The following is a 15,588-nucleotide window of genomic DNA, read 5'->3' on the forward strand; positions in this document are numbered from 1 at the left end:
CAACGCTTTTTGTTTCTTTGATTTCTATCACACATTTTTTCCAAGAACCTTAGAATAGTTTTCTAGCCTCACACTGACTTTGTGAGATAATAAGAGAGAATGGTTTACTCAGCCCTTTGCCTTGTTATCTTCCTATTTCTGGGGGAATCTTGGTTTCTCACATCCCAAACCTTTATTTGATTCTCAAAGTGCAAACATCCCGTTGCTTGTCTTTTATCACACTGAAAATTTGTGTTACTGGGGTCCCTGCCACACGGCAGGGAATACGACGCTCGTACCGCGGCTAAAGTGAGCCGCAGCAAAGTTGGGACGGCACGGCGGGATCTCACGGATCCCCTGAGCCGCGTTGCAACGCTCCCCGGCACGATCAGATGCCAGGGAGAACGCGACGGTGGGAAGGGGAGCCTGGCGAACTGCGCATGCTCACACATGCGCAGTTCGGCCAGGAGCCGGGGATGCGCCGGCGCAAGGACGCGCCGGCGATCCCACGGCCAGCGTTGCTGCGGCCCTTCAGAAAGAACCACCTCGGGAGTTGGTTCTTTTTTGGCGCGGAGCAACGCTGGAAGGGACGGAACCAGGACGGATCCGGCACGTTCCCCAGATGTTGAGGTGGGATCGCGCCGGTTTGCTCCGCCCCCGTTCCGTCCCGCTCCCGGCCCAAATGGGCTCGTATGAACAGGGCCATTGATGCCCAAATAGTATTAGAATGGGATATTTCAAACTAATTTCACACTGAAGTTTTCCAGTAATTTTATTGCTGGTTGAAAGCAGAATTGCTCCACCTTTTGGAAAGGAAGGTTGTTGTAATATGTATTTATTCTTCAATGCACAGAGTTGCCGTACTGGATAAAGTGACGGACTTCCTACTATTCCTGGGGAAAATTCTTGTTGCTGGAGGTGTGGGTAAGTCAATAAATTCTTTTAGTCTAGTCTAGTCAACTTGGTCCAGGTAAACAGAGAAAAGACCTCCGTTGTTTGAGAGAGACCACCCTCATTTTTGTCAAATTAATGGATGCTAATTCAGACCCTGCAGCCTTTCATAATTTAAGCTTTACTTAGGTAAATCATTACAGGACAGCCTCATTACCTCAGTGTCTCTCATGGTGTTCATTAATCAGATAAACAAAGAATGATTTAGATGGTGTTACGTTGATATATATCTAAATAGGACATGTGGCGAATTCAGACAAGAATTAACTAAGGATGAGGTGGAACAATGCCTAACAAGGAAAATGTAGGGTATACAGTCCTGTTTTCCATGTAGCCCAGTATAGGAGCAGAGAAGTGTTTTCTGGAGATGATCAAGTGAAAGGGGATACTTAACCTGCTGATTCTCATCTGAAAACAACCACCTAGTCATCTTAATTTATATTTCCCCAGCTGGATTTCAAGACTAGAAATAAGCCAAACCAGGGGAATATGGCTTTGAAAGAGGCAACTGCAGGTGTGAATCTCTGAGCAGAATTCACTGAATTCCCCTATAAATGCTCCCCCCACACACACACATTTGCAAATTGGAGACATGGGTTTGCTGACACGGCATATAATTTCTACCCTTATCTAGGTTTTGGTAATGAAGAAGAGTCCTATATCTGCAGGATTAGGGCCAAAGAGACCTCTTTTGTTTCTTTAAATGTTGTGTACAGAGCTTTATGTGCTGTTAGTTTCACTTCTTTGTTGAGAATGCATACTGCTTTTTCCAGATTGCAAGTGATAATTTATCTGTAAACAGCAGCATATACTAAAAATAAGAGAAATAAAAGTCAAGTAGGTGTGGTTACAGAAACAAACAAACCTCTGAGCAAATTGGGAAAAAAATACACTCAGGTATACCCTCCAATTGCCAATTTTAAATTACACACAGAACATGCAACATCTCAAATACACATCTTACAAGTCTTGTTTCATCCAGATGTTCAGGTGCAATGTGAAGTATTTGATTCAGGTAAGGAACTAGCCTTGTTAATTCCTTGGGTACTGAAAGCTGCAAAGCCAGTATGCATTCAGAATTATGGGCTCGAGATGGATTTTAACTTTCTCCCTTCTAACGTTTTTTATTCAGATCTCGTTAGGAATTTTCTATCCTAAATGTATTGGGAATTATACTTGTGTGTGAGTTCTGTACATGTTATTGCAGTGCACTAACAGAGCATTAGCAATCACTGATAAACGTAGTGAGCTGGATTTAGTCACCTCAGCTACTCCCTTTCCACTGAATATCTGATTGGTGATATTACAAGAAACTATTGTGGATTAATATCTTTGGACTGGAACCTGCCAATATGTACTACTGGCACCAATACATTCTTTCAGCGTTGTATCAACATGAACCTTCTCTTCTAGTAAAAAAACTTCTTGCCTCAATGGAATGTTTCTTGCACTAGAGAAAACATGCTGGTGCCTGCAAAATAGATTTGTACCAACATGTCTCTTTTTATATATGTCCTTTAAGTTGATGGTGTCTCCCAATTTTGGTTTACTGTCATATCTCTAATATATTGTTTGTTGTTATTGCACATATATTATTTTCTAGCTGGAAAAGTAAATGAGATTTGTCTGAAATACAAACCTTGAAATGGTGAAATTGATTAATGTTTTCCTTGTGCATAAGGACAGATTCCCTTGAGCTAATTAATTTACATTCTTTTCTCTTTCTGCTTAGCACAGATGTTATCATGAATTAATCTCTGTTTATCATTGAACATGTTCAGTCCAATATGTAGAAATAGTTAAATGTGTTCTCTAAGAGATAAGCTGTGTTTCTTGTCTCTGTTTTAACCTTACATTTAATTGTATCATTGTTTTTATTTAGAAAACCCATCCTAATTCATAACAATTGATTAAAATCTCCTTGTTGCATGACCAGCTCACAGATAATTAATATGAATATCAATTTTGTCACAGTATAAATACTAGAAATAACTCATGTCAGGATTTGTTGCTCTGAAAATCCTATTTGGATTACAGCTTGTTGCAGTGTTTTCCCCTTGCTTTGAATTACCTTCCATTATGAGTACTCCTTCACTTGTTACATTTTAAGGACTCTTGCAGATCATTTATGTGTCTGAAAATACATGCATATTTCAAATGAAAGATGGATATATTCTTGAGAATTCTAAACTGGTTGCTAGTTTGTTTCAATTCAAGGTGCTAGTTGTCACCTTTAAAGCTCTTATTGGCCCAGGAGCTACATACCTGCAGAACTGGCTGTTTCCATATCACCTTATGCAGCAGCTTTGCACCTCTGATCAACACCTAATGGGTTGAATCCAGTGGTAGATTTCCGCTAATAAAAGGGAGGGCAATTTTTGCTACAGACCTCTGACAGCCATTATGCTGTTCCTAGGGCATCCCTTGTCCCCAGTAGTATTTTGGGCTGCAGAGGGACAGGGAGGTGAGAAAGTCCTGTTCAACTGATGAACTATGTCATCAGAAATTACTAGTGGATCCATTTGTTATTTCTACTCTTATTTCTTACAGCAGTATTGCTAGATTAGCCACTGCAAAGTTTAGAACTTTTTCAGTGGCTGCTGTATTATGGAATAGGCTTTCTGAAACTGTTAGGAAGGCTTCTGGATAGCTGAGCTTCCACAATTTATGTAAAGTACAGTTATCAGGAGGGCATTTGACATCTATTTCTTTTTTATGATTATTATATGAGTTCTTATGGATTTTAATTGCATATTGTTTTGTTTTCATTGTAACCTTGTAAACACATGGAATTCACTGCCACAGGAATTGGTGGGTGCTACAAGCATGGACGGCTTCAAAAGGGAATTAGATAAGCATATGGAGCAGAGGTCCATCAGTGGCTATTAGCCACAAGGTATAGCTAGGGGCTCTGGGGCAAGTGATGCTCTGTCTTCTTGGTGCTTGGGGGGGTCAACAGTGGGAGGGCTTCTAATGTCCTGGCCCCACTGCTGGACCTCCTGATGGCACTGGTATTTCTGGCCACTGTGTGACACAGAGTGTTGGACTGGATGGGCCTTTGGCCTGATCCAACATTGGCGTCTCTTATGTTCTTATGTTCTTAACCTACCTTGAGTCTCATTCTGGAGGGAGGCAGGTATGACAACCTAGCCCCGTTCCCTCACTCAGATGCAGGATTTTCCCTCTATTTTTTATTCCTTTCTGACTGAGCAGCCCTCTTTATCTATTTTCCTCTTACCTGAAGATATATGGCTGTCCCATTCTGTCACTTTGGTGTATAAAGCCAGTTTGGTGTAGTGGTTAAGAGCACTGACTCTAATCTGGGAGAACTGGGTTTGATTCCACACTCCTCCACATGCAGCTCTGGTGTGACCTTGAGTCAGTCATAAGTTATTTCAGAGCTGTTCTCCCAAGGGCAGTTCTCAAGAGAGCTTTCTCAGCCCCACCTACCTCACAGGGTGTCTGTTGTGGGGAGGGGAAGGGAAAGGTATTGTAAACCACTCTGAGACTCCTTCAGGTAGTGAAGGGTGGGGTATAAATCCAATCTCCTCTCCTCCTCCTCCTCCTCCTCCTCCTCCTCCTCTTCTTCTCTTTATTGTAATTTGATGCTGGCTCAGCCCAGGAACTTGAGGGAAGATCACCCTCTTAAACTTCTGAAAATGGCACACAAGAGGCTTTTTTAAAGTTCAAAAATAAACAAAACATTTTATTCAACTTAGAAGGGAAAAGATCAGGTGAAATAAGGGGTAAAATGTTGGAGGTGAATCAAATATAACTCTGAGGTTTATTATAATCTCAGATTCCAGTTCATATGCTTACAGCAAGTGAGAGTTCTTAAGCTTTTCACAAAGTCTTAGAATCACAGATATTAGTGGCTTTTGTTTCAGTGTTTCCGAAACATTACAGTTCATTTTCTTGAGTTTAACTAATTCTTCAGGTTTCAGAAGGCAGGGATACACTACCAAGTACCCAAATTCCTTCTCTGAACACTCCAGGGATCACTCCAATCTTTGAAGTATCTCCCTTATCAACTGGGCAGGGAATCACTTCTCTAACTAGAAGATCTATCCCTTTTCTGGCTCGAATGGGAGGCTTCACCAATCCTCCCACTCTTCCTTGCCGGCCTTCCCAGTCCTCTGTCAGTGTTAAACTCTTCTCAGTCAGGGCTAAACAGTTCCAGTTCTCAGCCAGAGCTAAAACTGAGTTCAGCAGTCAGTTCCCAGGTCTTTCTACTCAACTGATGCTAACTAGTCAAATCCCTTTGAGCAGCCTGTCACTCAAGACCCTCAGGCTCTGTGAGGCATTAACCCTTCACAGTCCATTATGTTATACAGTACTTATGAGTTTTCATAGCACAGTCCATCACAGCAGGTTAAAAGGTTTTAAATAAATAAATATATACAACCTGAAGCTAGTGGTTTTAGTAATTGAGAATGTTTGTATGCATGTAGTTTCATATACTAGAACATCTTGCAAGAGTCATCTCATGTCTTTAAAATACCATGGAAGATCCAGCCTTCAAAATTAGATACTAAATCATCAACATCTCATTCTTCTTGTAGGTGTTCTGGCCTTCTTTTTCTTCACACATAGGATACCAGTATTCACACAAGAAGCACCAGCTCTGAATTATTATTGGGTACCTCTTTTGGTAAGTACATTTTCTTAGGATTTAAGTATGAGCTGGTTCTCATACTCCAGAATTTCCAACAGAAAGCAGAGTATTTATTTTGTACCTATACACATGTGTACATATATGTATATAGCTGGACTGCAGGAATGAGGCTACAAGGTCACTGCAGGATGTTCATCACCTTTGGGCAGAAGTACTGATATAAGTCAAATATTTGGTTTTGTTTTAAATTCTTAAGCAGCAGTTTCCCAATAGTAAGCTATGTTGCTGATTGGCAGAAATCTTGTTTTTGGTGAAAGGACTGAGTAGTGATGAGCACAAACTGGAAAAATGTGGTTCATGTCAGTTTGTGGCTGAACCATGAACCAAACAGAACCAGGAGGTTTGTGGTTGGTGGCCCTGCAAAACCCATTGAAAGGGACCACAGTCCCTTTAAGCAGGGTTTGCAGAAAGCCCAAGAACCAGATGAATGGTCAGGAGGCAGTTTTTGCCACTCAGCTGTTTCAGGATGTCTTGTACAGTCCTTTTAAATGGACTGCAGAATCATAGAATCATACAATGTCAGAGTTGGAAGGGGCCTTGCAAGTCATCTAGTCCAACCCCCTGCACTCTGCAGGAGCATAGCTGAAAGATAGCCCTACAACATACCCGAAAGATCGTCGTCCAGCCTCTGCTTGAAAACATCCAGCGAAGGTGCCACCACCTCCCAAGGCAGTCTGTTCCACTGCTCAACCACTTTTACAGTTAGGAAGTTTCTCCTGATATTTAGCTGGTAACGACACCCTTGTAATTTTCACCCATTAGATCTAGTCTTGCAATTTGGAGCAAGAGAGAATAGATCTGCTCCATCTGTTACATGACAGCCCTTCAAATATTTGAACGTGTCCCCTCTAAGCCTTCTCTTTCCCAGGCTAAACATACCCAACTCTTTCAGCCTTTCCTCATAAGACTGGGATTCCAGCCTTCTCACCATCCTGGTTGCCCTCTTCTGGACACACTTTTCTAGGCACACCGCTCAGCTGTTCTGGGCTGTCTTCTGCAGTCCCTTTAAACTTTAAAGGGATTGCATCTTAGTAGTGTCCCTAGTGCTCAGACATTTTTAGACTGTCTTCTCCAGTTCCTTTAAACTTTAAAAGGACTGCAGAAGACAGCACAAAACAGCTGAGTGGCGGGGAGCACTTTCCAGCCACTCATCTGTTGTTGCAGCTTTCACCGGGAAAAGAATGCAGAGGTTTAAAGGTACTCCGAGTCCCCTACTTTCTGCTCTATCCACAAACCACGACAAACTGCTTTAAAAGTTTGTGGAAGTTTGTGATGGTAGACCAGTCATGAACTTTGGTTTATGAACCACAAACAGGACAAAATTCATGACAAATTTTGCTTCGTGGCTTGGTTCGTGTCCATTGTTAAGGAGTATGATTTCTGTGCCTAACTGTTTAAATGCGAAATTTGATTAAATGATAAATCTATTTAAAAATGCATTAACCTGGGAAAGTTCTCCTGAGCATCATCTTAAATTAGACTTAATATATTAATATATCTAGTATGATTTCCATGTTCAAAATATAAATCCTAGTTTCAGCTGTGTACACAATTCTAATGTGGGGGTCTCTAGATTATGTTTATTCTGCTAATTGTTGCATGGGGTCTAGATATATGCCTTCCTATTGCGAATATTATATTTTCTTAGGATTCATAACATAACATAACACTGCTGAGGAAAGCATATTTCTTTCCTGGTTAGTGGACTATTGCATGTAGTTTGGAATGTGGTTATGCCACAGGCATCTGCTGGCCAGGTTGCTGGTGACAACCCACAGCCTCTCCTGTGTGTAGCTTCCTAAAGAGCTAAAATAGACTTGTCCCAAGTAAATCCTTGGTCAGTTTCATCTCATGGCAGCTACTCTTCAGATTTTGTCTGGACTGGCTATAAAGCTGAAGGTAACAAAGGACTTTTCTAAACTTGATTTAGATCCAGTCAGTATCAGTTCCTGTGTGAGTCCTGTGTCAGCAGGCTGAATACTTTACCACTTATGTGCTGGAGACTGCATCACCTGACCTTTTATAAAGAATAGACAAGAGCATGCCTATCTGCTAACACCTCCCCCCAAGTCTGTGAAGTAGCAAGGTGCTTCTATTACATGTGGACTACATACCTTGTTATTGTCTTTGAACTAGGACTTATAGAATTATCCCATGGAAACAAAAAAGTGGCAGGTCATATTTATATAGGTCATATGAATAACTGAATTTTCCTAGTGACACTAAAGCCATGCTGTTGTCCATTCCTGTGGTTCCGTCCCTGCATTCTACTCCATTCTCCCAAGTTTCAGTCGCTAAATCATTCAAAGAGAGAGAGAGCACCAACCAGCCTAGAGAAGATGGTGAAAGATAGAGATTGGTCATCCACTTTTACTAGTTAAAGGAAGATGACAGTGCAGTGAGAATGGTGGTGAGACAGCAATTCTAGAAAATGTCCAGAGTTGAGCTTTGGTGAGTACATAGGATCTAAATTTTCTCATGCATTGAAATAATGATTATATAGTATCTTTATGAAAGTGCATAAACTGTGTTCTCCTTGTTTTCAGACTGTCATTATAGGCTCTTATCTAGTTGCACATGGATTCTTCAGCGTCTATGCAATGTGTGTCGATACACTCTTCCTCTGCTTTTGTGAGTATCACCTCTTAGTTGTTCTGCTATTGGCATGCAGATAAAGAGCCACTTGGTCAATTTCCTAAGAGAATTCATGTACATGTAGTAGGAGAGGGCCTTTGCTGCTTCTGTTGTTGCACAGTCTGCTCAGTCATGGCCTTCTTTGTGCAGGGGATTCTGAAGTACATCAGCATCAGATGTGGCTTCATTGATACAGCTAGTGAAATGTTCACTGGAACAGTTGGCCCTTAGGGAGAGTACCTGTTTCATAATAAATACTAACTGGCTTCTGAGTATTCTGTAGTTGTACAATGACATTTAACGTAGATGAGTTTAGATGCTATACTTTGGTGCCAATAATATAGTTGCAATTTTAATAGCCCCAGCAATGTTGGATTCATTTAAAAGGCCATATTTTGACTGCAAAGACTATATTCCTTAATACGAAAGCTAAAAGTTTAACAGACTTTCACAAAGGAAGAACTTCTTAGTCCTTGTTCATATGTGAATTTCTGAGGTTTAGACTGAGCCAGGGAGTACCATGGTTTATCATAAGACTGTATTTTTTATTGCTAGTTTAGTTAAGTTGTATGCCAACTTTTGGCCTTAGACAGACCCTCCAGGTTCCTAACAATATCTTGGAATCATAAAATACAATTGTTAATACTCAGCCCTGGAACATATTTGGCTATAATAAAGATGAAAAGAAATTTGAGCATATGGAAGTGGCTTTCATTATCACTGTATAATTATAAGAAGCCCACAAAATATCTGGAGTTTGTCCATATCATTTGAATAAACTCACCTTCTATTCAGAATATTAACCGTACTTTCAAAAATGCATACAACTAGTAAATTCAGAACACAAACATAATGAAAAAACTAAAACCAATAAAATGAGCAACAGGATAAAAACTGCTATACTGCTGGATCTCAGTAATGCATGTCAGCTGTTTCGTTAACGTTTTGCTATGGACTAATCTTGCATTGAGCAGCCACACTTTTAATCATGGTGGTATAACTGACAAGATCATTAAGAGTACTAGGCTGAGAGAAGAACTGGAATAGGCTTCCTTTCTCCTTACATGCCTTGCTTTACTCCAACCACCATATCTCCTTATACCCCATATAGAACTTAGTAGGGGAGCCCCCCATCACACTAATCTATGCATAGAAGACCAGCCAATGGATAACAACATACATTTCCTCCACCCAAAACAAAAAACACTTCATCCAGTCATCAAGTAGTATGCTTACAGTTATCCCTTATTTAACTGCTCATTCACCTTAGAGTTTCCATAGCCCTGCAATATATCTTTCCAGTGCATTTTTCTCCCCTGCTTGCTAGTCTGGGATGAAGTCAGCAAAGAGCCACCCAAAGTGCTTTGCAATTATCCTGACTGCCATTTTTATACAACTGGCTTTTTCTACAGTTGAATTAGGAATGCTCAATGCACATATAAATGATGATTCATCAAGGGCAATGAGGTATCATGTTGACAAGGCCCCCAACATTCCTTGTCAGATGCCAGTTTTGTGGGTGTACAACTCCAGCTGTTCCTGCTAGTGTTCTTCAGTTGTATAGAAACCAGCAAGGAGAGTGCCCTGCTCGTGTAGTTGTAGCATCTGTATGCAGCCTTGAAACAGCTGCATGGGTTGGTGGGAGCACCAGATATGATTTTATCTGGCAATACAGTTAGACAACAATAAACTTAAATGTTGTATTTGTTAGATGCAAAATGTTATCTTCAAAGTCTAATCAACTTTGATCACCATTGCCCTTTTTTCAGACAACCAAAAATGCCACTACAAAATGAAGTTGGGGGCCAGCATCTGTGTAAACCTTTAAATGCAAGAGGTCGTTTGAAATATCTCCTGAGTGACACTGATGTCCTTATAAGATCCCATTCATGACCTTGTGACCTGTTCAGAATTCATTTATTTACATCTGTATTATACCTTTCTCACAAAGAGTCAAAGCATGTTACCAAAAATATATACAGTAAAAGCTTTCTAGAACATTTCCACAGATACTAAAACTACAACACAATTTCCTTTATAAAAGCACTCTCCTGAACAATTTTGTTTAACACAGTCTACTGAATGAAAGTAGTGTAGAAGCCTTTTTAACCTTGTCTGGCAGACCATTCCACCAGATGGGAGCCACAACAGAGAATCCTCTGGAATGGGCAGCTTTTGATCTTACCAGCTTGCAGTGGGACAGCTTCAAAAGACTTTGTTTAGATGAGCAGCGCTATCATGGTGCAGCATATTTGAGAGAAATGGTCCTGTAGATATATGGTTCCCAGGCCATGAGAGAACCAACCAACAAAAGGAAATGAATTTGGAAACTGATTGGTAACCAATGAAGTGCCTATACAACAGGTGTAATCGGTATAATCCACCTAGGCCCTGATAGTAGTCAAGTTGCAGTGTGCTGTACCAGCTGAAATACGTTTTTTTAAAGGGCAGTTCCATGTACAACACTTTACAGTAGTCTAGCATCAAGGTTAGTATTCTAAATGAAGATGGAAGAAGGCATTTTTCACTTGGTGGCCAGGTATAATCCCTAGATTCTTAACTAGAAAGTCTTGATAGTCGATTGCCCACCATGTCCCCCAAGCAGTGCTTTCTGATATTAGCCAGTGTGACCTCTTGTGGCAAAACTAAAAAAAAAAAAAAGACTAAAAAAACCCCAAGAAATAATAATGGTATCATTCATGCAACATAAAATAGCCATAGGAACACAATATTATGCACTCATGTGCCCAGTGGCTGCTGGTATGACTTTTCTCAAGACCCCCAAAGAATTACCTTCACTGAGAGCCAGCCATCACATTTAGGGGCCTTCAATAGAAAATCTAGCTTTACTAAGCAGAAGAATAATTGCTCTTAGCATGCTGCATGAGTAGAGGAGTTAATCACAATGTGGCTGTTGTGCATCTTGCATTGATCCAAAAAGAGAGACTTTTGTGGCACCCTGTAAGGACTAAAGCTTGGTTCTGTTGTAACAGGATTTCTGATATTGACTCTTTCCTCTACCCTTCCTTTGAATCCCTCTTCTTTGATTTGGTTTGTTTTTGGCTGCTTGCTGCTTTGTCTCCTTTTGACCACTTCATATTCAGGTGAAGATTTGGAAAGGAATGATGGATCTACAGCCAAACCCTACTACATGTCAGCCAGTCTTCACCGAATTCTGGGAAAGAAGGAGCTGAGTCCTAAGAAGTTAATGGGATAATGTTAAAAAAAATACTCATGAACATGGCAATGGTGTCAATTTTAAGGAAGGGGGAAACAAAAATTGAGACAAAACATTTTTTAAATTGTAAATTATGCTTCTGACTAATGAATGATTGGAGGTTTTTTAATTTGTACTATCTTAAAAATGAACACATGGGCAGCATTTAAACTAAATCTTTAACAGCTGTGAAACAAGGCCACATAGTTTTAATAGAGTGCCTATGAAAAACGTAAATGTGAACATTTTATATCTTTAGCTCTTAGTGTTTTAATAACTTTTCTAACTCACGATTTTGCTGTTTGAAATGACAGACTTTTTGATAACTTTTTATAGGTGTATATTTGTAAAGGATATTCAGGCTTTTTTTTTTTAAAGCACTACGGTGTATCCTGATTAGCCATAAAAAAACCCACAGATCAAGACCAGCAGGTAGTCTAAATTTGTAATTATGGTGCTATGGCTGTATTTTTACCGTACATGCTGGTTGACAGCTATTTAAAACTGTGATTTAAAATGTATTTTTGATTCCCTACGAAGAAGGGTACACAGCTATGTCTGCCACCTCTACCACAAAATGTATATGTTGCAGAAAAAGACATTAGTATCATACTGGTTCAGCTCAAAGAAGGTGATGAAAAGAGTACAGCTAATTGTTGAAAATGCTGAGAACAGAGTCATATTAATAACCATTTAAGAAGAGTGCTATGCCAGAGATACCAATTTAGAGAGGTTGGACAACAGCCTCCGATGCAATACAAAATCTGCATAATGTTTTTTTGGCACAGTCTCCCACTGGCTAGATGTTAAATTTAACGTTCCACATAGTAAATCTGTTTCAACCCGGTTCATAAGACTAAATTTGGTTGCATTATTTTAAACATTCAGAATTAAGAATGCAATACCTGTTTGTAAAGGCCACAGAACATTGGTTTGGATTCTACAGTTGCCTGGAAAGAAGGCTTTCCCTGCAGCATCCTTTTGTGACCCCTGAAAAGGCATTTCTTAGTGTCATGATGCCCCTTGGATGAAAAGCCACATGGCAAAGGGGTTGCAGGCAACATGGGGAATCGGCAAAATTTATCCTACTGCTCTGTTGCAACTTGTACCTGTGGAAAGCTTGGTGGAGAAAACCTTAGCAAGGTGTGCTATAATAGTTTCAGACTGGGATCAGGGCATGGAAGCTCCGCTGACCTCTCAACCGAAGATAATGGCGGTGATTGTGAGGATAAGCTGGAGGAGAGAATGCTGTGATGAGCCACTTTTGGTCCCCATTAGGGTGAAAAGCAGGATATAAATAACAATAAATAAGGACTCCTCATGTTCATTGGCCTTGTTTACATGGGAGTCCCGTGATAGCCAGCAATGTCTTTTCGGTGGGAATGGAAAAATAGGAAGTGTCCATCATCTTCTATTTCACAACCATAGGATCCATCCCATTGTACTATGGCCACTGTCCTAAACCACTTATATTAACTCAATGGGACTTATTTTGAAATAACTGCTGCAATTTAGAGACCTATTCACATAGCTAAGTTCCATCATCAGCTATGGAAGGCAAAGGGCCAATAAGGTCAAGATGTTTCATAGCTAATAATTGGAAAGCATCATCTGTACAAAGGTTATTAATACATGGGAAGAAATTACAGTAGCCCAATGCTTGAATACCAAACCTATTTTACTGTTTGTGCTTCTTGGTGAAAGCTAAGTGAAGAACAAAATCTTGGAAAGCATACTCTGTTTGCTATTCTTTTCACCATGAATTATGAAACTAATGCACACCTTGGCTGGATGGCAAGCAAATGATTCCTACTGTTCTTGTGTTCCTGGTGATGGGAGGCTTTGGAGGTGACAGTGGTATGTTGCTTTAAAAACAGGTTCTAATTTTCTTTACCCTGTGAACATTGTGGTCCAGTATTAATACAGAACTGGCTACATTTTTGGAGAGAAGATTGAGAATTTGTATTAAAAATGACTGGTTGTTTGGGGTACAAGAGCCTGACATGTTTTATTTTAAAAAATGAGCAAAAAGAGACAACCCTGTTAGCTTAAAATCTCCCAGTTGGAACTTCCCAAAAAATTACCTCAGGTGACTAGTTGAAACATTATACAGCTGTAGATTTTCAGTGGAATAAAATGATGCTCTCTTGGTGCAAGCTAGCTGTAGGATAAGTAGGAAGTCCACTGAGCCCTCTGCTGGGCAGCATTCAGTAGGGCTAGCACAGAGTCTGGTGGATTTTTATACTCTTCAGTTGCCATTTAACCAACACTTGAATGGAAGCCAGATCAGTTGAAATAAGTGGAGTATTTCCATACAGAATTATTTTGAATTGGAATGTTTTGTATTCTGGGGCCTTTGAGAAAACTTGAGACCTAAAATATATTTAAAAGCTTAGCAGGCACTCTACTAAAATGGCATATTTCAAGATGTAATGTAGGTGAGGTGAGGATGCAATAGAAACAATACAAACTATCATTGGATTTATAAATTAGGGTAACAATATTTTGGTAACAGATTGCTGGGTTAACGTCTTAACTAAATACCCAGCAGCCACTCTACAGATGGTAGTAATGCTATCTATTACCATTCTTAGAAAAGGCCAAAACATAATGGGCTCCAGTCCAGCTTGAACTGGCAGCTGATGACTTCGGAAGCAGATGCACATTCCCATCCCATCCCATCATCAGGGCTTCAATAAGTGTCAATTTGGCTTGGCCAGGAACTCAGGTAGTGGAAAGTTTCTTAAGCTTGCAGATCTCTCTGGATTGTGCCTGTAGGATTCAATCCAGCACTGAGTTTAAGTACACTCTTAGACATGAATGCATCTAATTATGCTGGACTGTGTCCTTCAGGCAGTCTTCTCTTGATATCAGTGATCACTCCCACTGATTCCAGTCTGATCATAAGATTTTGATACACTACTATATGAGCGTTTTGGATTGGATGTTCCAGCAGTTATGCCAGAAATATAACCCAGAACATACCAATATGCAAGCACCACTAGCACTAATGCTTAAGTTCCATATCAAGTGTCACTGACAAATGACATTCTATAGCCATATTATTAATTAATTGGGCAACTGAGAAAACTGTGAAAATGCAAAGCAATAGCACTGAAATTTGGCAGTAATTCATCATACAATAAATTTATTGAAAGAATAAACTTGGTAGAAAAGCAAAAATCCTGAATATCTTTCTCAAAAATGAGCATTAATGTGCAAACTAAGTAATAATTTATTTTTGAAATACAAATACTTTTCAACTTGATTGTGTTTCTTAATTCTTGGGCTAAAATTCTGCTGTTTATTATAAATGTTGGTTTTATGCGTAATGTGCTTTAACATAAAACTAAAGCTTAATAAAATGCACTTTGTCGCTTTAGAGAAGACGAGTATTGGACGAATCATTTTATGGTGAGATAATAAATTTTAAATAGGCTTTGATCCTGCATTCATTCAAGCCATTGGTAAGACAAATGTCCCTTTGGATGAACTGGTGCAGCATCTGGCCCAAATAATGACAAAGGGCTGATTATATTATTACAACTGTGTTTACACTATAGTAAATGCCAAAACATCCATTACCGTATTTAAAATATGCTGAGGCTGTTGTGCAGAAAAGGGCCAGAAGGTGGCAGGATTGCTTTCATATTGTATGGTTTGATCATTTGCTTTCTGCCATTCTTCCTCCTAGTGGAAGATTTAGAAACTCACGATGGCTCTGCTGAAAGACCTTATTACATGACTAAATCTCTGCTGAAGATTCTGAACAAGCAGAACGTGCCAGCCAAGAGACAGTAGAGAATGCCCACTGTCCTAACCACACGCGTTTGGTTCAATGCAGTTTCTTCAATACAGTGTTTTCGGCTTTTATTTGCGCATGTTTTATACCAAAGCTATTGTACATGTGAAGCCATCAAAATTTGTAATGACATTGTTTTTAAAAATTCCAGCAAAAAAGGGAGCATTTTTATACTTATATTTTCTTTTTGTTTTACTTTAATTCTTGTTGCTTGGATATTTTGGAGTGAAGGAGTGTACTTAACATGCTGGCTTTTTATTTTCTAAAAAATGTGAAATGTGTTACTATTGTAAGACTAGGACAGATTACAGAAAACATGATGTGAGGGTT

At 39.7% G+C, this 15,588-nt stretch overlaps 1 protein-coding gene across 1 annotated transcript in view; it reads left to right on the forward strand.

Moving 5' to 3' along the window:
• The window catches only part of SLC44A5 (solute carrier family 44 member 5), a 212,903-nt gene extending 197,572 nt beyond the window's left edge, over positions 1-15,331 (forward strand). Inside the window, exons 19-22 of the mRNA XM_015414270.1 lie at positions 833-903; positions 5,493-5,581; positions 8,152-8,236; positions 15,151-15,331. Of these exons, the coding sequence (XP_015269756.1) occupies positions 833-903; positions 5,493-5,581; positions 8,152-8,236; positions 15,151-15,257 (352 nt within the window). The 3' untranslated portion in view covers positions 15,258-15,331. The remainder of the gene's footprint in view (positions 1-832; positions 904-5,492; positions 5,582-8,151; positions 8,237-15,150) is intronic.
• The last annotated feature ends 257 nt before the right edge of the window (positions 15,332-15,588 follow it).

This window comes from Gekko japonicus, unplaced genomic scaffold (genome assembly GCF_001447785.1).
Source record: "Gekko japonicus isolate JY-2015 unplaced genomic scaffold, Gekko_japonicus_V1.1 scaffold30, whole genome shotgun sequence".
In the NCBI taxonomy this organism is placed as follows: Eukaryota; Metazoa; Chordata; class Lepidosauria; order Squamata; family Gekkonidae; genus Gekko; species Gekko japonicus.